At 37.3% G+C, this 23,905-nt stretch overlaps 1 protein-coding gene across 1 annotated transcript in view; it reads left to right on the forward strand.

Annotated features, from left to right (window-relative positions):
- The first annotated feature begins 12,484 nt into the window (after window positions 1-12,484).
- chd8 (chromodomain helicase DNA binding protein 8) overlaps window positions 12,485-23,905 on the forward strand; it is a 153,772-nt gene continuing 142,351 nt past the window's right edge. The window contains exons 1-2 of the mRNA XM_039746109.1: window positions 12,485-12,592; window positions 16,784-17,920. Coding sequence (XP_039602043.1) covers window positions 17,102-17,920 — 819 coding nt within the window. The 5' untranslated portion in view covers window positions 12,485-12,592; window positions 16,784-17,101. The remainder of the gene's footprint in view (window positions 12,593-16,783; window positions 17,921-23,905) is intronic.

Below are 23,905 nucleotides of genomic sequence, written 5' to 3' on the forward strand. Positions count from 1 at the left end.
AAAGTAGATACAACCATACTGGCGAGATTTTTATTGAAGGATGCATATTGAAGATTATAGGTAGAAGACAAGACTAAAGGAAACGTGTACATGTCCATTGTGCTTACCAGCTTCAGAAGTCAATTTCACCATTAAAAACAAATTAGCTAAGATACAAGCAGAAACTGGATTAACTGGACCATCTGCTTTTCAGCTAGTGTTAATATTAATAAAGGGTGACGACACCCCGAAACAGGCCTAACACCTTATGAGGTACATTATTAATGAGAGGACCAATACAACAGCCTTTCTCATCCTTAATAGGGTCCCATAAGTAACTTTCAGCAATAACAGATGAAGTATTAGAATACTGACTAATAATAATTAAAACTTGCAAGTCTTTATGCCTGCAGGTAAAAGTTCCTCTTCCTAGCTCATTGGCGATAGCAGCACATGAGTTTGAGCCCAAAGACTCAGCTATAGTTGAGTTATATAGCATATAATTATATAGTTATACTGTATATAATTGACTTTAAAATACTGCTTATGGTTTACAAAGCCTTAAATAATCTCGCTCCATTTTATATATCGGAATGTCTGACATCTTATATTCCAAATCGTAACCTTAGATCTTCAAATGAGTGTCTGCTCCAAGAGCTAAACTTAAAAGAAGTGGTGAGGCAGCCTTCTGCTGTTATGCACCTAAAATCTGGAATAGCCTGCCAGTAGGATTTCACCAGGCAAATACAGTAGAGCACTTTAAAACACTGCTGAAAACACATTACTTTAACATGGCTTTCTCATAGCTTCATCTTAGTTTAATCATGATGCTCTGTATATTCAATTAATTATCATTACTATTCATGGTGACTCCAAAATGCCGTATTAACCTCTACTCTCTCTTCTGTTCTTTTCCCGGTTTTCTGTGGTGGCGACCTGCGCCACCACCACCTAATCAAAGCACTGTGATGTTCCTACATTGATGGATTAAAGGTCAGAAGTCCACATGACCATCATCATCAAGTCCTTCCATGAAAACCCTGAATACAATGAGGACTGATTGAGGTCATTTATGTTAGGTAGACTGTCCAAAGGGGGCTGGGCGGTCTCATGGTCAGGAACCCCTGCAGATTTTATTTTTTCTCCAGCCGTCTGGAGTTTTTTTTTTTTCTGTCCTCCCTGGCCATTGGACCTTACTTTTATTCTATGTAAATCAGTTTTGTCTTATTTTAATTCTTAGTCTTTTTTCTCTTTCTTCATCATGTAAAGCACTTTGAGCTACATTATTTGTATGAAAATGTACTATAGAAATAAACGTTGTTATTATAGTAAAAGTCAACAAACAAAAGAACGGCCTGACTCTAAGGAGAACAATGCCAGGTTCCATTTCCAAAGGGAAATCAAGCTAATCGGCCGACCTCTGTCTGTGGCAACGTACTCAAGTTCCAGTTAATCGGATTGCAGATGCCTAATGCAAAAAACCCAACTAAAAGTTTAAGATGTTATGTACTGGCAACCTCTGACACCAAAAAGGAAAAATGATCTTTGTGGGTCCCAAATCGCAGAAGACATCCATCTGAATCAGGTCAAAATTTTTAGATAATAATATCTATCCCTTGCTGTGGGGTATTGGATCCCAAGAACTGACTACAGAAGAAATTTTGCCACAACACTAATATCTGTTTTTCTGCAGCAATGTATTTCCAGGAGAATTTCAACCATGGGGTAATGGGTGATATACAGTAGGAGAAAAAGTCAATCATCTGCAAGCACAATAAGGCAACTGAACTGTTTAACATAAGAAACATGTACTTATTGAATATTTGTAACTAGTGTTTTTATTAATGGAAACAGTAAACGACTGTTCTGAATTTGATTTGTTTTGGATTTAACTTGTAAAAAAATGATGACCATATAATAGCAAATAGTTCACAACATGTCATGGTGAGCACCAAATGCAAAAGCAATGTTTAATAGAAATTTTTTTTTTTTAGAATGACCTCATTTTGTATGCCCACTGATGCTTGGTGAGAAAAGACGCAAATGCTACCTTTAAAGATTAAAGGTTGTATGTATTCGGGAGTGTGCCCACTACCAATATTACCCTACAGATAATCAGAATATAACACATGACACCATCTACATTTAGAAGTAGTGATTATCACCACATGAGCACTTTAACATTACCAGATAACGTCAGTCCAATTTAAACATCAGTTTGTTGTCTTTTAATATCACAGAGTATAGTACAGGTTTTAACATTAAGGAGACTTTGTTAACTAAGAGGAATGATAGTAGGCTTATGGAATGGTATAATAATGTTTTGGGAACAGGGACATTCAGGACAAGGTGTCTAACTCCAGTGGTATAGATAGTTATAGTTAAACTAACCACTATTTGTGGCACTACAGAATGAATAATTAAAATTACAGCCTTTTTAGTCAAACTAACATACAAAATAGCCAAACAGAATAAGACGGAGTGCCTTATGCAAAGAGTGACTGCAAGTGTGCAGTTTGTGAATTGGATTTACAGTATAACATTGGTAAGAAGCTTACGTACAACTCCTGTGAACTGTTCACTCCAAACTGGCATAGCTACAGCCACCACAGAAAGAGAAGGGCAACAAAGATCCAAGGTCTAAATATAAAGCTGATTCCAGACTAGGGTATGACCTTGGATATCAAACCTCTTTTCTTTAATAATGATCACAGTTATTTCTAGATGGTAACAGGACTTGCTCATAGCAACTGGTATTCTTGGTATGGCTGTCTTTATGTCAAGAAGATTGAAATATATTTAAAGAAATCTTCTTTTTAAACTAAGATGTAGGATAAATGTGGTGACTTTTAAGATGATGCTGAAAACTTTGATAAGTTAGTTTCTCTGAAAGAACAAAAAAGAGGAATTTTAAGAGAAGCCTGCCTGTTTAACTTGGACATCCAAACATTTGTATCAGCAAATTTAAATTAGAAGATGAGATCATGTATAACATTTACCTTTATATTTTTTTCTCTGATAACAGTGTACATATAAGTAGTTTTATTTTTTTTTTAAACTAGTTATCTATCTACGACTCTTAATGTGTTTTCAACTAGTTTGGGACTTTATATAATGTTTAATGACTTTAGGGGCGTTTCTCAAGTATACCATTTATCTGTATGCTGATTGGTGAAAATTAAAATATATTCAAATGAGTTATGCAAATACACCAAAATGAAAAGACAGTGCTGAACTGAAGGTGGAACTCCACCTGTAGGTGTAAGTAATGGACATCCAAGTTTAGAGTTCATATATTCTAACAGCTCAAGACTCTTTTTTTATTTACTATTTTATGCAGAAATCACAGATCTCTTCTAAGGGCTTTATTTAGATTCTTGTTGAGGTGGATAGATTTTATCAATACGTTCATTTAATACCTTTAAAGAGACTGCTGTCCACTAAAGTTTTGGATGATATATTTTTTGACCAAAGTAGTTAGTCATCATGGATTTCCATCCTCTATAATTTCGGATCACAGTCCTCAATTTTTAGAGGTTCTTTTGTGAACAACTTGGGTGGTATGTGAAACCTTACTTCTAGTTACCACCCTGAAACTAAGGAGCAGACAGAAGGGGTCAATGGAGACCTTGAGTCACCTTGAGAAAAATCAAAAAAAGATTATTGGGCAGATTTGTGACCATTAGCTAGGCATATTCTGTATCATTTGGCTTTGAAAAAGTCACATTTTAAAAGAGTGGAAGAGGGGTACATTATTAAGTAATTTTATAATTTTTTTTAGCTGCCCATTATGCTTTTCTAAATGTTAATTCTTCTGGTTTGGTGTTTAAAACATGGTGAAAGCAAATGTTTTCATAAGTATTTAATGTCAGTAAAATAATTTTGAATTGTTTCTGATACCATCTTAGTTTCTCATGGACACTGTGATTTAGGAGCATTTTGATTTAGTTGACTCCTTAGGTGCAAAAGGATAAAAAGTCAGGTGACTTCCCGTCTCTAACTGAGACTGTGGATAAACTCTCAAAAAAAAAAAAAAAACATTGTATGAAAACTCAATGCTAACACTTTCCTGGCATAGAAGTTTGGACAGAGTTGCTCAAATTTGATTTTTGATTTATATTTTGACATCAACAACAGATTTTCTGACTTCCTGGGGTCTGGTCCAGAAAGCAGAGTTAAGGTGAAATCCAGTTAAAGTCAGGATTTACTAAAATTTGGTGAAGTCCATTCTAGAAAACCTACGTTTAGCCAAACTCATGTTTCTGGAAAAAAAATGAGCACAAATTGAGTGATTTGTGAGGCAAAGATGCAGATAACTTGCTAATCCATGTTTTTGGAACAGGGTTAGGATTTGTCTGTTCCAGAAAGAAAGATTTGACGAAATCCAGCTCAGTTACTGGCGCAACCAATGCTCTGAAACTAACCTGCAAAAGAGCTGCTTTAACATGAAGGATTAAAACTTTGAGGTCACAGCAGAGCATCCAACTATAAAATCAAATGTCCTACCAGAAATGCTGACCCCAGTTGCATTTTTAAGAAGCATAAAAAAATGACAAAATGTTGAAAATGTCGTGTCCCTTCCTGAATGAGCAATCGATACAGGAGCACGACTCCTTCGCCATATTCTGTCCAGATAAACATAATTAGACCATTATTGGACATTTTGGCATGCCCAGGGGAGTGTCTACAGGAAGGTTCTATGCCCTTCTAAAATGTTATATGTTCAGAGTTAACACATTGCGGCTTTGAGCTGACATCAATTCAAATAAGGCACATTTTCTTTTTTATTTTAAACGGCAGTTTTTTATAAAGTACTGGCAAGGCTGCACAAAGCGATCACAAAATTGTTCATAACTTTGAAGTGGCATCTGCCCTCATCACACACCCACACGGGCTGTATTCCCTAAACACAAACAAATAAACAAGATCAAAGAGGAATTCCACAGAGACACAGGTAGAGCAATCGAATTTAAACAGTTGTGGCACTTCTAAGCAATAATAACTGATAGCTGGTGGAACAAGCTGCCCAAGTTCGTCACATCTATAAAGTCCCTCACCCTTTAAAGAAACGCCTCTGAAGACTCACCTCTTTTATACCTAATATACTTATGTCACAAAATTTGCGTCTGGGAGACAATCTTGGGGCTCATTTAATAACTCTTATACTCCTAGCCAGAGGGTGGCGCTTTTGTCTAATGCCTTCTCTTTTCTCCCCTCTGCCTAAAGGATGATTGATTACTCCTCTGTCTCTGACTTCACTTCTGGATTCCACTCTCCTGAACCTGCCACTTCCAGCTTCTAGACATAATTGGCTCCAACTCCATCTTGGCAGTCTGAAGAAGGCTCGCATCTGAGCAAGGCAAACTTAATAAAATTGTTTTTTTTTTCCTCTTTTTGGCCACACAATATACAGGGATCACTATGGAGCCCAAACTCTTTATAACATTTCCTGTGTTTTATGACAAATTTTTAATGTAGTTTCGATTCAGGGTTTTTCAATGGAATAAGGCAACAATACAGTATGACTTCTGGATTGTACTGTAGTTCATTTGTCTGATGGCTTTTCTGAATGAAGTCTGAATATCAAATATCAATGGCCCTTTTATCCATTCTTAAGTTAATATGAGATGACGAGCACATAATTAAAAATGTTGAGGCCAAATATCTGGATTCTCACATTTGAACAGGATAAGCTACCATTCAAAGAGCAGGTACTGTGAGTATTCCATTGCAGGTTTGTATATGCAGGTAAAATCAATTAACTTTTCCCTTCTTTTGGATGCAATCACTGGACAGAACAGAGTTTATTGCAGGTAGCAGAATGTCCGATTTTTGTCAAAGTAATGACTAAAACAACTCCATGTATGCCACACACTTATCGCCATGGATCTTATCCTTTTTTGAAATCATTAATACTGCAGAAATGAAATATGATGTTTTCTTGGGGGCATATAACGTTTCAAGTAAAGTAATATCACCAGGGGTACATTTTGCACAATGCAAAAATTTACCGCAAAAAATCTAAATGGATTTCACTGATTAACTATTTTATGCATTCATTTTTCAGCAATGTTACTTTATTTTTCTTTTTCTTTTGCTTGACAACTGCTACTGCTGTGTTGCTCCTCTTTTAACAGATATGCCAATAATCTTCATTCACTGCCAGAGGCAGGTCTTGCTCTGCTGGCATTAAGGATGTCCCCTCTGTTTCTCAGACATGTAGTCCTTGGTTAATCAACTGTTTGGTGCTCAAATCAGAAGGGCTTTTAATTTTTTCTGTGAATGAATGTTAATAAGGAATAATGTGTCTGGGATTGCCTGAGACGAATGAAATCTGGTGTTCTGGAACCGACTAATGCACAACACAGAACAACACTAAAGCAAGCTGGGATTCATTCTGAGATCCAGGATTACCTAATAACTCTTTTTGGAACAGACCCCTATTTATAAACCCCTCTTTGTTTTTTGATTAATGTCTTTTCTCTATCAGTATACCTTTTACTTCTAGTAGTTGAGAAGATGATACAAGAGTATCCTGTTAATGGTGACACATTCAAGGACTGCAGATGCCCAGAGGGGGTTAAGCAGTCATTTGGATTTGGAATATTTTATATAATTTTCTCCTAACATCCAGACAATTGGAATTTTTATTTCATTTCCTCCCTGGCCTTGTGAATATAATTTGTTATTAAGATGGATATTATGATTCTCTATGGTTATAAAAACTGTTTTTTAGTTTTTACTTTCTTTTGTAACTCTGTTTAGCCATTGATATTGTAAAGCGGTTTGAGATGCTTTCATGAATGAAAATGTCCTATTATGCTAAATCTTTTTATTTTCCCTTCTTATTTCACTGCAGATTTTTCCATTTTTTCCTTTATGTTGGAACCATAGTGAATTGCCGTTATGGACAGGTTTTATCAGCATTCTTTAAGTGCCTGTAATGAAACCTAGCAATATTTAAGATTACTGTTATTCTGTATTAGTATTAACATGAATAATATGTAAAAAGTAAAAGAAAATATATAAGTAAATGAATAAATGAAAATCATAAAACATAAGTCATTTGTGTGTTTTATATAACACATACAGTAAATATTTTAAACAGTAAATCTAAAGCTTGTAATTCCAAAATTCCCCTAAAATACTTCCAAAAATGCCCACTAGAGGAGGTATACCACAAAACCCCTGCTACATATAAAAGCAAACACTGGCTATACTTTCATAAAAAAGCTTGAAACACAAAGGCAAAGAGGAGCTGCCAAATCAATAAGGCAATCCAAAGCAAACAGTCCCAATATGATATCCAGAAAGAGTGGCCAACAAAACAGAGCAAGAGGGTCCAATCTCTTATAAATCGTAATAAGCACGGAAAAACTATAACTCACCAAAAACTCCCAAGCACATTTGAATGAACCGCCAGGAACTGTGGGAGACCCTCCAAATTTATAGAATGGAGAGCACTTCCTAGTGGTGACTGGCAGGTGGCCCCTGCCCTTTGGGGGATGACCCACAAGAGACGTGGAACATAATACAGGCTTAGATACAGATACATAAAATGTAAAACTAGTGCACATCATAAACAAAAGAAATATTACCATATACAAATAAATCAAAAATGTAAAATAAAAACACAAAACAAGCATTTGAACCCCAGCCTGGGAAGAACCCTGGCTGAGACATGACAGTATATACTGCACCTATGTAGTATATATGTGGTTTATTTTGCCGCCCATTTGATTATGACGAGGGTTTCCCTGGGTGTTGCTGAAGGAAAAGTCAGGAAAGCCAAAGGGATTGCACAACTACTAATTCACCGTCCATTTCTGTTCTTAAGAGAGGAGGAGGACCTATTTTTTTCATGTTAAAAATATTGGAAAATTAAAATGTTTACTAAACATGAAGGATACTGTAAATTAATTTATGCATTTATTTCTAGTAAGATTGATTACTGAAATATCAAGCTGTTCAAACTGCTCTTTATATAGCTTTCAGTTAATTTTAAATGCTGCTGTAATAATTATTACACAAAGTAGAAAGTACAAACACATAACTCCAGTTGTCAAGTCCTTACACTGGCTCCAGGCTAAGCTTAGGGCAGATTTTAAAATTCTCCTTCTTACATATGAAGCCTTAAATGGTCAAGGCCCTGCTTACCTAAATTTACTTATCATTCATTACCTAACAAACCAGGGCTCACTTTAAGATACCGGCCTATTAAAAATTCCTAAGATTGATTAAATCAACAGTGAGAGGTCAAGCTTTTGTTTTTCTCTCCACTGTTGGCAGAAGACCTGAAAATGTTTGGGGTGAAAAATGTGCCGTATAGAGGAAATCAGGAACGGGTACAAAACTTTTTTCTGCAGTGTACATACATAGCATTGTGAAATATCAAGTTAGTAAGTACACCTTCTTTTAATCCCATGGATTGACATTTTAGAGTATAAAAGAGTAATGAAGTCCTAAAATCAGATAAATTTAACTACAAGTGACAAAATCATGTAACAGGTTATACTTTGTCATTTTTATTCAACAAAATATAATTTAGCATGCAGAACCATATGTAAAAAAGTAAGTATAAGTTATGGTGGAGTAACTTGTTGAACCACTTTTGCCAGTGGCAGATATGTGTGTATAGGGGTCATCTTCAGGACTCTGGAACTGACTGTAACACCATTCCAAAATGCAGGATGGCACTGTCAGTAATGCGTTCTCTGCTTTTGCCCTTAGATATGAAGGCATCTGAATGGAGGACTGGTGTAAATTCCGTATCCCGCCTGGAAGCTCCGTCCCTTTCACAATGCTCAATATACAGTATAAAGTCCCACAACACCAGAAATTACCATTCCCTGTTGAACCAATATCGGTGGGAAATGGACTTGGATGCAGGAGCATCTGACTAATGAAGTCACAAAGGCTGTTTTTTATTCATTTCGATTTATCTTGGCCCATCCATCTGCACCATTAAATGGGGTTCCCCAGACTTTCATCGGATGCAGGAGCATCTGACTAGTCACAAAGGCTGTTTTTTATTCATTTCGATTTATCTTGGCCCATCCATCTGCACCATTAAATGGGGTTCCCCAGACTTTCATCTTGTATTCTTCTGTCTTGTTCTACCAAAAATAATTTAAAGTTATCATTTTTGGTAAGAGGGAGGCACGGTGGTGCAGTGGTAGCGCTGCTGCCTCGCAGTTAGGAAACCTGGGTTCGCTTCCCGGGTCCTCCCTACATGGAGTTTGCATGTTCTCCCCGTGTCTGCGTGGGTTTTCTCTGGGCGCTCTGGTTTCCTACCACAATCCAAAGACATGCAGGTTAGGCGGGTTGGCGATTCTAAATTGGCGTTTGTGTGTGTCCTGTGGTGGGTTGGCACCCTGCCCAGGATTGGTTCCTGCCTTGTGCCCTGTGTTGGCTGGGATTGGCTCCAGCAGACCCCCGTGACCCTGTATTTGGATTCAGCGGGTTAGAAAATGGATGGGTGGATGGATTTTTGGTAAGAGCTGCTTAGTCTATATTTTAGGAAGCCTGGTCCTTATGATAATTGATTTACCTTGCCATTTCTTAATACATATCTCTCATAAAGTCCTGCTACTGTATTACAATGAGAGACTGAGGTCTGAAATTTGACTTGGCCATTGCAAAGGTTATTTCTTTTTTCAGTACTTCAGTTAGAGATGTGCCTGTGTGGTTAGCATCACTGTTCTTTTGCATGATCCAGTTTTGGCCAAGCTTTAGCCATTGAACAGTTGGAGTTTTATGGTAATTTTCCCATAGAATGCTCTGCTAGTGTACCCAATGCCTGCAGTGCATTCAGATCCACCTACTGTAAAACCACTCCAATGCATCACCATTCCACTGCTGTGTCTTTGTGAATAATCATTAAATTCAGTGTATTTAATTACTGTTCTCTTCACTGAGTACAGCTTCCGAATACTTGAACAGGTTTACAGCTTCAGTGTAACACAATTTACCACTGTAGTGTTGCAAACTGCAGCTCAGGAACATACATGCCATAGTATGCAACACTGGTTTTGATCTTATCTTAAGATGACTCAATTTTAGTTTTATCTATCCAACCTACATTGTTCCAGAAGTGTCAGCTATGTTGTTGTGTTCTTTTTGGAGGGATGGGACTTTGTCCTGGCTAATGTTCCATTACGAGTTTGGTTTAGCATCTGATTATATTTATTTTTAGCTGAATTACTAAGAATTACTTTTCATACAACCTAGATTTGACTTATATACTAGTATATAAGTAGATACTAGCTGCGCTACCCATTTAAGATGGGTTGAAATCAAAGTAGTCAACATAGGCCTCAGCGTATTCAGCATTAACATTCGCAAGGCATCATTTGTAATGCATATAGTAATAAAAAAACATTGAATTTTTGAATCCTGCAGATGATGCTTCACAAACATTAGCACTGCTTTTCCAAATTCCATACTAAACTGCATTAAACAGAGACAGTGATACAAAGGCACACACAGAACCTTATCTTCACCAATCCTTTCCTGCACTTTCATTAAATAATTTATTCACTTAACTGATCTTTTCCATCCTCCTCCATAGCCACAGTTCAAATGCTTCCAATCTATTTATTACATAGGCTATCCCTTTTCTTCATTGTCCGTTTCTCTGCTCCATACATCGCAACACACCAGATTACTGTTTTTATTACTATTATCTTCAGTGTCCTATCTATTCTACTTGTTAGCAGTTTTCATTTTGCATTGAAGGCTGCTTTTCCCATTGCTTTACATATGTTTATTTCAATTTCAAGTTTATTGTCATATATAGATTAACAATGGAACATCATTACCAGATTCAGAGCCCTCTCAAATTACACGATAAACTAACACTTAACATTAATAAAAAAGTAAAAATAAAATAGTAAGATGTATAGTAAAATATTACAAGGCTGTTTTTCCATCTCATTAACAGCATACTTCACAAATATCTGAAGCTGTCTACATCTTCTAACGTGTGTTCTTCAATTTTTACTATTACTGGTTTCATTGCTGTTTCTTTTCTTACATTTGTTTTCTAGATATTCACTCTTACATGTGCAATCTAATTTGTTTATTAGTTTCTGCAGTCTTTCTTCACTGCTTGATGTTATTGCTTTATCATCCACAAAGCTAACCAATGTAATCAATCTTCCTCCAACTTTCACCCCCAACTTGTTCATCAGTGCTTTGTTAATTATGCTCTCCACATGGATGTTAAACAGGATTGGTGACAGTGAGCAACCCTGTCTATTACCTCTTCCTGTTTAACTTGCCTCTGTTGTCTATACACGGTTCTTACTGTGGCTGACTGTTTTATATATAAATTCCTACTAAGTCTTCTGCCTCTCTAACCTACTCCTGTATTTCTCAATAACCCTTGCAGTTTTACCCATTTTACACGGTCAAGTGCTTTCTCCAGGTCCATTAAACAGATACCTAGTTCTTTATTAGACTCTAGAATTCTTTTGCTGATCATCGTCAGTAACTCTAATGCATCTCTTGTTCCCTTCTCTTTCCTGAATCTAAGGTGATATTTTGCCATATAGTTTCTGGTTTCTAATGTTTTTCTTAACTTTAACACTACATTTGACGTGTGTGATAATAAGCTTATTTTTCTATAGTCTTCACAAATTGCTGAATTTGTCTTTTTTGATATTGGTATTAACACTGCTTCTTTGAAGTGAACTGGCCATTCTCCTTCTTTATTAATTTTCTTGCACAGTCCTTTAAATGTTGTGCTCCTTTTACCTTGAGATTTGTAATAATTTCTGCTAGCATGTTATCTATAGCTGTTGTTTTACCATTTTTCAATTCTTTTATAAGATGTTCTGCTTTTTCCTCTATTAATTCTGGTCAAATCTCGTTTCTGTTAACTTCTTTTACCTTTTCCAGCTCTTTTTTGTTGGTCTATTATTAGCACCATACAAGTCTTCTATATAGTTTCATCTTTCTTTTACTTTTACTACACCAACTGCCAAATCAATACTTACCTCTACTGATACCTGAGGTGACAAGGTTAAAATATAAAATGAAAACATCCAAGCTTGTAAAGTGAGATAACACTAAAGAAGTAATTATCATTAACTTATTGTACATAAATAAAGGCAAGAATATGCAGTCATTTTGTTGACATTTACAGTGAATGTCAGTTGCGATGACAACAATTCATAATCTCATAGTACTAATATTTTAATAATCAAAAATATCAGACCTTAAATATTTATACTTTTTTTTCAATTTAGAGTTCTAGTGTCAGTATCGGTGGAGCTCTGCATATCATGTGCCGGGGTTCAGGCTGCAAATCGCCCGTAGAATCAACTAGGCCGCTTTTTTTCCACGGTTCTTCTCAACCTAACACAGTAATCGTCCCTTCCCCATTACCAGCATTTGATTGACATGACTCTAACCAATAGAAGCGAGCGACCGTTTACCGGATGCAAAACTCATCCAATGGAGGTGTGTTTTCAGTGGAGCGGGGGAGGTGGCGGCTGGAGAACTGCAGCAGGGTAGTCCGCGCCGCCGTGCTGCCTAGTTTCCTGCAGCTCGGAGGGATGCTGTTGTCAGAAATGGAGAGACCAAGAGAGCCATGTGTGCGACGGGAAAGGTAGGATCTGTTTTTATTTTCTCTCCGAATGAAAAGGTGCTTATCTTGAAATTTTGAGCTCAATAAAGAGGAGCCGCAGTCTGTTTACAGGGCTGTTTGCTATTGTTTAAAAGGCCGCGTTTCCGATCTGGGCGCTTTTGGTTCCATGGACTTGCCAGGCTTGTTTTCTCGTTGTTTTATTTCTCGGTAGGTTTTCCTTGTCGGATGTTTTGCCTCCTTTACCACTTGAACCTCATTACCAACTTCGTGTGCTTTTATTTATAGATTTGTCGGGAAAGGGCACACGTACGATCCGAATGAAATCACTTTAGGTGGGGGAAAAAGCGAGTTGGGATGGGAGAGGAGAGCTGTTTGTGTGCATGTGTACCTGTAATGTTTGGAAGCCGAGTGCGGCACACTGCGCGTGCTGGGCACACTTCTGGGCAGAAACTCACGTTTAAGTGAATAGATGTCAGAAAATACTGCGCGTTTTGCTTCACCGTTTTGTCTTATGTAACCTTTCTTTTGACTTTAAGAAGGAACTAACAGCACAATGAGCAAGGGACACTCATTCAGCAATTGAATTACTTAGTGGTGCTGCTTTAGTCATTTCGCTGGTTTGCGTTTAGTGAATCAGATCGCAAATATTAATACGTTTGTAGTGTACTTTTAAGTAGCTTGCGTTTCCTGATACATTTTTAATAAAAAAAAATAACTGTGGACCTCGTGGAATATCAAAAGAACACCACAATTTCGTTATTGATCATGAGTTTTTTTTCCGATACGGGAAAATGTGTATGGTAGTAAACAAAATCACGTGTCCATCTTATCGTACCAAGAATAGCTTTCATTTATGCTATATATGCAGTTTTTAGTAAGAGTTTATTTTCTTTTAATGGTTTATGAACCGCACTCATTTGTTTGAGTTTAATGGCTTGAGAGGGACCTGACTGTAAATCACACGGATGCTAGTTCAGTTCCAAACTCTTGTTACCACGTAGCAAGTCTGTTAAACTTAACGTGTCTTATCTGTTAAAATGTAAACAGATCTAATTTTATTTATCAGATACAATTATACACACAGAACAATATGTACTGAAATGTGGAATTGCTAAACTCCAAGATTATACACTAAAGAAGAATATTAAAGGACAATCAACAATGACAGATACGTCGTAAATATCTACAAAATCATTCTTAAGTGAATGGAATAGTATATGTTTTATTAGAATTATAAAATTTGATACATAAACTTAATATATGAGAATGGATAATAGGGCATCTTGTAGTTATAAACAGTGTCCTCATTTGAGATGTGGAAAGAAGTGCCTTCTCAATCTCTCTGAACAGGTCTTCTGGCAGTGGTAGCGTTTCCTAGAACACAGCCGGCAGACGAGACCGTTGATGGGATGGCTGGCATATCTGATAATTTTCATTGCCCTAGTCTGACATCGCTTGGTGTAGATGTCCTGGAAGTTAGGGAGTTCACACCCAGTGATGTGTTCAGCGGACTTCTTTCTGTAGAGCCTCATGGTCCTGCTTAATGCTGTTCCAAGACAGGCAGTAGTACTTCCTGTCAGAGTACTCTCAATAGTAGATGTGTGGAAGTTCTTCAGTAATTCGGTGGGCAGCCTGAGGTATCTGAGGTAGTAAAAACGTTGTCATGCCTTCCTCACCAAGATGACAGTGTGTTTGGACAAGGTCCTGTCCTGTGTGGTGTGGACACTGAGGTATCAAACTGTCCACCTTGACCACTTGAGTGCTGTTAGTACTGAGGGGGTGATAGTACCTCTGCTGTTTTCTCCCAAAAGTCCATGATCCACTAACTCTTTTGTCTTGGTGACATTCAGGAGTAGACAGTAGTAAACAGTTGTACTGTGTGTGTGTTTAGTGATGTTAGGAAGATGTTTGCTATTGAAATATGCTATAATAAATTAGAGTGTGAAATCAGAATTATTTGTAATTTCAAACTCTTCTCAGAAACTGAATTGAATATCTACAAATGAATGATGTTCAATGAGAAGGACAAGAGGAAGGTCTTTATCTGTTATAAGTTTTCTTTCATGATAAATCCTAGTTATGCACTTGTGCAACAGACAGGTTAAATGTTATTTTGTTACACCATAATTTTGTGCAAATTCTTGTGTATTTTATTAAACAGATCACAGAACTTCTATTGAACAATATCAGCAACTGAACATTTCTTGTCCATTTATTATCGAAGTTACAGTAGGGCTGCACTAATTTGCATTTAAAAGGAGACAATTGGAGAAAAAAAGCTTGAATTATACGTTTTTATACAAAATTTTCAGCGTTTTTTTTAATTAAGCATTTTTTTTTATAGTCTTAAGTGTCTTAAAAAGATAACTTGTCAGGACACTTAAGTAAAAATGGTTCAGAAAGTAGTGTTTACCTTTTATAAAGTATTTCTCTCATTGTATGTTTGCTTACCTTTTCATTGTTATGGCAATTTAAGGTTTATTTATGCAGAAAATATCGGGCTGCATGTGGTGCTTTTTTAATTAATTTTAGGCATTTTTGTCTGTCCAGTGAGTGAAGGGTGCTTTTGTCTTGTCCGTGTCTCCTTATGGAATATTGTGAAGATCTATCTAACTTGGGGAGAATGGGCATGAAACACTTCTACACTAAAAAATTGTGGTTCGACAAATGTTCATTCATAAAGAACACCTAGTCCTAATGGAACGTTTTTGTTGCTATCTGGTGGCCTCAGACTTAACCCAGTAGTGAATTTATATGCAGAATGTTTGTTTCAGTTGTCAATAATGTTGTTTTTTACTATTAATTTTTTGGTATTATTTATTTATTATTGTCCATTTCTAATTATTACTTATTACATATCTGTTCACTCATTTATTTTTAATTGTTTTATCTTATATAGTATAGTACAGTTCTTTTAACTGTCTTTCGCTGGCCCTGTGTTTATGTATAGTTTGTACCATGGTCACGGAGAACATTATTTCGTGCCCCTATATGCTGCAGTACTGTGTATAGATGGTGTAACAATAATAAAGCATCAAGACTTTTATTTTTTGTGTTTAGTTTTAATTATAACTCTGTGCATCATCTAAGCTATATGACATCTACCTTGTCACAAATGTTGCATCTTACATCTATCAAAAACAATTTAAAGGTAAAGCATAGCTGCATATCATTTGATGAAAAACTGTCAGGTATTATAGGCTTTTAAAACTGGGAAAACTATTTAAACATTTTTCACAAGAGCATTGTTAATACTATTTATTTAGGGTGCTATATTTTCAATTACCAAAGTAAAAGTTTTTTGTTGTGAGCTGTCCTGTACAAAAAAAAAAAACATGCAAGTGCTCTTTAAACAGTAAAATCTTTGTTTGCTTGTTAATTCTCAATTTACTCTTTGCCATTATGGTGGTAATTTACACATCTTTATTTTTTTCAATATGTAGATCTTTTCATTATACAGTGCCTTACGTAATGATGTAAAATCAGTTTAAAGGGTTAATGACAAGTAACTGTATTACATGTAGATAGTCCCAGAAAAAATGTAATGAATGACGACTGTTTCATTTTTATCTTTCATAATTCTTAAAAATGTATGTTTTTGATTTTGTGTTAAATTTTAATTTGTTCAGTTCCAGTTCCTTATTTGCCTTATATTCTACAGGCTATTAGATTTGTGTCACATAAGAGATTTCATTCTGCAGTCGGTATTAGTTTTTGATAAAGTACCAATACCATTTTTCTCTTGAATGGGACTAGAGCTATTCTTTCTTAAAGTTATTTTGCAGTTGTTCTGCTGCCTTGCTATTATAAATTGAAACCTTAGATTTGATCATCATGGCAGTTTTTATGTTCAGTTGGGTCTTGGTAAAGAAAGTTCTTGCTGCAAAAAATAGTAATGTCTTAAAGGGATACAGTATTTCTTAATAATCTTATTAATTGCTTCATCTAGCTAGATTTTCTTCTTCCGCTATATTAAAAGACGAGACTACATAGTATTTCCCTGAAGTCACCATCTTTCTCTCGCCTTAGCTTACTTCTCTCTCTAGGCACAATAAGGTAGATTATGGGTCTTAATGTGTTTCTAGTTAGTGCCAGTAATCTAAAATGGTGATGCCTGCAATGATTTTTATACAATGTTTACAAAGTGAACAATGAAGTACAGTTTGTTCCTTGACAGTTTTACTTAACATTTCTTTCTTTCCTTCTTTGCAGTGCAAGTTCTTTGTGGCTCAAGTGAAGAAAACTGGTGGAATGAACAATCTTTACAGTGTGATAATTATCTCTTGTAGAGTGTAAAAAAACAAAAAACAAAAAACAAAAACATACATTTTTGAGCAATTGTCAGGCTCTTCCATATTCTCCATCCTTGCCTCCCCCTTTCCTTGTTCCTGGACCTTCTCTTCAATAGCTAACTTGCCACCCCCCAAGCTACATTCCATTAGCCAAGAACTAGTTTGAGGTGGGTGGTTCTGTGAATTGTGGATATTAATTTGAACTCCTGTACAATTAATTAATATTTTGTTGAAAACAATGGCAGATCCAATGATGGATATTTTAGATTTCAATCTTGACTCCCTTTCTGAGGACAACATTTTTCAAACCAGCAATGACCCAATTGAAGATGCCTTGCAGATGACATTTGGTCAGGTGATGACACCTTCCACTTCCCTGTCAACTGAGCAAGTAAACATAGTATCATCCCCCCAACTGACCACCTCACAAGTACAGATCCTGTCTGGTCAAGATCAGCTTGATGACCAGAAGAAATCCCAACCGACCATTCTGCAGACAACTTGCCCTTCAACTGGTGTTGCTGCTGTCAATGTAAAGGACCAACCTCCTGTGTTAATAGGATCACCTGTTGCAGGGCCTGCTGTGACTTCATCTGTGCCCACTGTGGTCGGGATGCCGGGCACCATCACCACATTGCCAGCTACTTCTAACCAGACAACTCCAAAATTTTTCATCCTTAAAACTCCAACAAGTTCCTCAATAGCAACTTCTCAGCAACCTGTGCAGTTGGCTACCACTAGCAGCAATGGGGGCAAAGTAACTTTTGCAAAAGTTTTGACTGGAACTCCGCTGCGCCCTGGAATGTCCATTGTTTCTGGTGGGACAGTTTTAACAACCACCACAGCAGGAGGAGCTAAAACAGGTGTTGCAGTGGCCAGTTCTGGGGGGACTGGAGTACAAAGAGTGGTTCAGACTTCAAATGGACCTCTGAAGCAGGTGCTGTTACAAGCCATACCTGCACAGCAACAAGTCACACAACAACCACAAGGACAAGCACAGGGCACATCTGGAGGTATCAAGGCACCTGGTGTGACACTTACTTCAGTTCCACAACAGGTATTCTTCTATTTTATTGATTTGTTTGTGTTTGGGTTTTTAAGCCTTTTTGTCACACTTTTTCCTCACTTTTTATCAGCTCATTGTTTTGTTTCTGTTTTTATTTTAGTTTATTGAATATCACATACATGTAATGTTACATTGTGATGCCATTGCTTGGTATGTGTGCACCCTTATATTAGTATGTAATGTAACCTCTGGCAGTGAATGAAAAGGAGTGCTATCCTAATGGATTATTTATTCTAAACCTGGTTTAAAAGAGAATAGCTTTCCTGAAGTGTACAATTTATTGAGCAAGCTCTTGTTTAAAAGAATTTTGGGTCAATGTCTTTTTCACATGGCCTTCAAGTTAGTTTTTCTTTTCTTTTAAGACATTTAAATGTAGTTAGAATGTGGCCAAAAACAGGCAGGGTTCAATACACTATCTAGCATCTGCTGTTTATCAAAACTAAGGCATTGTATTAAACTGCTTAAGATCTATGTGGTCAGGGCAGCTTACAAATATAGGCAGATATATTGATCCACTGGGGTGGCATAAGTTTCTTAAGGGTAAACTTTGAAGGATCAGCCTCTTTGGCTGCAGGAATGCATACTATTACAATGTCCCTAAAGAGAGGGTGTGAGTACATGTGTGTTTTTATATATACAGTGGTGTGAAAAACTATTTGCCCCCTTCCTGATTTCTTATTCTTTTGCATGTTTGTCACACAAAATGTTTCTGATCATCAAACACATTTAACCATTAGTCAAATATAACACAAGTAAACACAAAATGCAGTTTTTAAATGATGGTTTTTATTATTTAGGGAGAAAAAATCCAAACCTACATGACCCTGTGTGAAAAAGTAATTGCCCCTGAACCTAATAACTGGTTGGGCCACCCTTAGCAGCAATAACTGCAATCAAGCGTTTGCGATAACTTGCAGTGAGTCTTTACAGCTCTCTGGAGGAATTTTGGCCCACTCATCTTTGCAGAATTGTTGTAATTCAGCTTTATTTGAGGGTTTTCTAGCATGAACCGCCTTTTTAAGGTCATGCCATAGCATCTCAATTGGATTCAGGTCAGGACTTTGACTAGGCCACTCCAAAGTCTTCATTTTGTTTTTCTTCAGCCATTCAGAGGTGGATTTGCTGGTGTGTTTTGGGTCATTGTCCTGTTGCAGCACCCAAGATCGCTTCAGCTTGAGTTGACGAACAGATGGCGGACATTCTCCTTCAGGATTTTTGGTAGACAGTAGAATTCATGGTTCCATCTATCACAGCAAGCCTTCCAGGTCCTGAAGCAGCAAAACAACCCCAGACCATCACACTACCACCACCATATTTTACTGTTGGTATGATGTTCTTTTTCTGAAATGCTGTGTTCCTTTTACACCAGATGTAACGGGACATTTGCCTTCCAAAAAGTTCAACTTTTGTCTCATCAGTCCACAAGGTATTTTCCCAAAAGTCTTGGCAATCATTGAGATGTTTCTTAGCAAAATTGAGACGAGCCCTAATGTTCTTTTGCTTAACAGTGGTTTGCGTCTTGGAAATCTGCCATGCAGGCCGTTTTGCCCAGTCTCTTTCTTATGGTGGAGTCGTGAACACTGACCTTAATTGAGGCAAGTGAGGCCTGCAGTTCTTTAGAAGTTGTCCTGGGGTCTTTTGGGACCTCTCGGATGAGTCGTCTCTACGCTCTTGGGGTAATTTTGGTCGGTCGGCCACTCCTGGGAAGGTTCACCACTGTTCCATGTTTTTGCCATTTGTGGATAATGGCTCTCACTGTGGTTCACTGGAGTCCTAAAGCTTTAGAAATGGCTTTATAACCTTTACCAGACTGATAGATCTTAATTACTTCTGTTCTCATTTGTTCCTGAATTTCTTTGGATCTTGGCATGATGTCTAGCTTTTGAGGTGCTTTTGGTCTACTTCTCTGTGTCAGGCAGCTCCTATTTAAGTGATTTCTTGATTGAAACAGGTGTGGCAGTAATCAGGCCTGGGGTGGCTACGGAAATTGAACTCAGGTGTGATACACCACAGTTAGGTTATTTTTTAACAAGGGGACAATTACTTTTTCACACAGGGCCATGTAGGTTTGGATTTTTTCTCCTAAATAATAAAAACCATCATTTAAAAACTGCATTTTGTGTTTACTTGTGTTATATTTGTCTAATGGTTAAATGTGTTTGATGATCAGAAACATTTTGTGTGACAAACATGCAAAAGAATAAAAATTCAGGAAGGGGGCAAATAGTTTTTCACACCACTGTGTGTGTGTGTGTATATATATATATATATATATATATATATATATATATATATATATATATATAGAGTGAACCCTCGTTTATCACGGTTAATCCGTTCCAGACTCTACCGTAATAAATGAATTTTCGCGAAGTAGGATTCTTTATTTATAAATCGATTATTTTCGCAGTTAGAGTATAGAAAACCTGTTTATGACCTTCTAAATACGTTTTTTAACATTATCTAGACATGAAATAACACCCTTTAGTCACCATTACACTCGTATTACCCAATATATTAGACAAAATAAGAGAAAATAAGACATATTAGACGTTACAAATATCATATTACTAGGCGCACTCGCCTTTTAAGGCGACCAACTTTTATCCTCAATTTTTGTGCACTCCATGTGTACATCAGGCATGTAAGTGTAGAGAATGAGAACTTCAAAGTGCCCATTCATAACATCTCCTGAAAACCTAAGTTTTTTTTTTTTTATCCCCTCAAGTGCCTGTCCAAAGTCGTACAATGTCAGCCCGAATCTGTACCTCTAAAGACGGAGTTTCATGCACTAAATAAGCTATAGATGAGAATAAGCAAGCACCATCTCCCCTGATATTTACTACGCGGTAAGGCATTTGTACTCCATCAACATTAATAATTTCAAGAGACATAATTTTGTCTATTTTTCCAGTGCATCACACACAAAAGCAAAGAAACGATGAGAGCACCAGAACTCTACTCACATCGCGTCGCTTCATACCTCAAGCCACAAGTAGTAAGTCTGTAATAAGCGGAATACCACTACGCTTTGCACTCACGGGACGGACGGACAATCCCGACCACTTTTATATATTAGATTATTGTACTGTATTTTTTCTTACACACAACCACTAATCTATGAAGGCACGACCTCAGTATGAGAGTCTTCAGAGGTGGTGCAGTATCTTCAGCAGGTGTGTTGTTGTCTTCTTCCGCTGAAGGAGTACTAGGAGTAGGCAGTGGGTGTCTGGGTGCGCGGCTGAAGAACATCTTGATAGTCAGTTGCTGGCGCTGTCTTTTCATATGCGTGAGGAGGCTTTTGTAGGGTATTGCCATCTTTAATCATATCCAAGAGTTTCACCTTCTCATGGATAGTAATCATTTTCCTCCGGCGCTTAGTTTTATTGTCAGAAAGCTTAGAAAAAGCAGCACGTTTAGGAGCCATCATAGGGCTTAGATAAAAGTTCTCAGAAAGCGCATGTGTAGTGACGTAAGTGTGTATGAGAAAAAAATCGCAATAGAGTGAAGCCGCGAAAGTCGAACCGTGATATAGCAAGGGATCACTATATATATATATATATATATATATATATATATATATATATATAATATAAAGAGAGAGAGATGTGTGTGTATATATTAACTCCATTAACAGACATCTGGACATGAACCTAGCATATGTAAGCTTTAAAAAAAGGACACCTAAATAATAGAGACTTTATGACCAAAACCCTTTGAACCCCACCTTATTGATCCACCCCACCCCCTCATTTGCTATGTATTGTCTTTGATTATCTAATCATTTTCCTCTGATGATGACATCTAGTAGCTTGTTGAAAGCTTAGGATACGTGATTCATGTTCTACCTTTCTGGATTACTAGCTACTAATATGTAAACCGTATCACAGACCTTCGTTTCCCGATGTATGTATATATGTGTGTACTCCCCAACCCAAAGAGAGGCTGTCTTGGGATTGAGTTGATTTTATCCCAATATAGATATTTTTTTCCATCCGCATCAAAATTGGACATTGTAAAGGAGAAGTGTGGAGCAGCTTTGATTACACTGCAGCATTAATACTATGGCAATGTACCTTTTTATTTTATTTTTTACTAGCAGGAGTACCCGGCATTGCCCGGGAATGTATAACAGGTGAATTTCCCAAATGAAAGAAACAGAACATAGAAATAGAACAAACAGTTTTCTGATTCACATTTTATTGTAAGTTGCTCCACTCTGGATTCTGTATGCTGTGGTGTTTCAGACGCCCTTGAAATAGAGTTTCTTCTGGCATGTGAGGTGGACCTTCCAATTCTACGTCTTTTTTTCGGTGGCATGGGTATATTAGCAAAAAGCAGGACAATTGTAATGTGTTACATGGTATTATGTATGGAATAAGTACCGCAGTGAGTTGAATTTACCTTATTTACAATATGTAGGAAAGAGAACAAATAGCACCAGTCAGTGAGAAAGAGCAACACTGAAATCGTACTGTGAGAATCGGAAAGCGAGCTGATAGCACCACAAATACGGAAAGCTAGTGAGAAAGAGTAGCACTGAAACCGTACTGGGAAAAATGGTGGGGAGGGTTGGTGTGTTTGTAAGGAGCGTCTGTGTTGAACCGTGCTGCCACCTAATGAACGTTGGTGATGGTAACTACAGAGAGAAGTGACATACAACCGCTGCTGCGTCTGGGGAAAAATGGTGGGGGAAGGATGTTGTCTTTTTAAGGCGAGTCTCTGTTGAAGCGTGCTTGCATATAACTGACGTTGGCGAATGAAATACAGCATATCACTGTCGGAGCGTGTGGGAGTGTGACCTGCGGAAACGCGGGTGTGTCAGCCGGTCACGCTTTCTGGGTCGTTCACGTTTTACAGTTTTACATGCATACGGCAGTTTGCCTTCACTTGATCAAAGCAGTCGGTCTTCTCATACTTGGACACTTGCGCCATCTCTTGGTAATTTAAAGAAACTTGGGTAATGAGCGACGCACAGGGACCAAACGTGCCGCTGGATGGCGCCACCGTGAACGTATGTTGCAACGCTTGTGCTGAATGTTGTCTTGGTGAAAAGGTGCCCTGCGCTTCACCATTAACATTTTTCCCAACCAAACATACCCCATGACCACCTCCTGGTCACAAATGAGCCCCATCCACAGTTTGGTGGCCATCGGACGTCTGGTGCAGATTTGTATGGTGGACAAACAAACATACACACGTACATACATACACCCGCACACACACACACACGTACATACACACGTACATACATCGACTCTGCTTTATATATTAGATTTTTTTGAAAGTATTCTAGCACTTTTAGAACATATGAACAATGGTTATTTATTCCACATTTCTATGGTTCTCTGCCTGAAGAAAAATGTTCAACATTTGTGTGAAATTTACTCTTAACTAGCTTCTATGTGGGCCTCTTCGTTCTTGTTAAAGAACTACTTTTAAAGTAACACCTGGCATCCACTATCCAAGTTCCTTTCATCATTGTGAACACTTTAGTCAGGCCTCATCTTAACCTCCATTTGCTTAAACTGAAACGTTTTAGCCCTTTCGGCCTTTCCTCACAGCTCATACTCAGTAGTCCTGGAATCATTCTAATTACTCTTCACATTTGCTGGAAAAGTCAAAGTGACATAGATTTTCTGTTCCTTTTGTCACACACGGTAGAACAGTTTTAAATCTTACTTCTTGCTACCCTGCATACACATAAAACCCTCACCATACTCCCCTTGGCATTTAAACAGTTTGTTTTAATGTAGGGCTATTTATAAATTTAAAAATTATGAGAGTACTAGACATTAAGCCCGTTACAATAACGGCTGCTAGAACAGGTGTGCATAAACATTAACAGTTTATATTAAATGGCAAGGAACCTTGTATGTGGCTGTAATATGCGTCACTGTATTGTGTGCCTTTAATTTTCTCTCGCAGTAATACAGGTTTGTATTTCCGTAAAATGCCTGTAATTTTCTCTGACAG

Source organism: Polypterus senegalus, chromosome 1, assembly GCF_016835505.1.
Source record: "Polypterus senegalus isolate Bchr_013 chromosome 1, ASM1683550v1, whole genome shotgun sequence".
Taxonomy (NCBI): Eukaryota; Metazoa; Chordata; class Cladistia; order Polypteriformes; family Polypteridae; genus Polypterus; species Polypterus senegalus.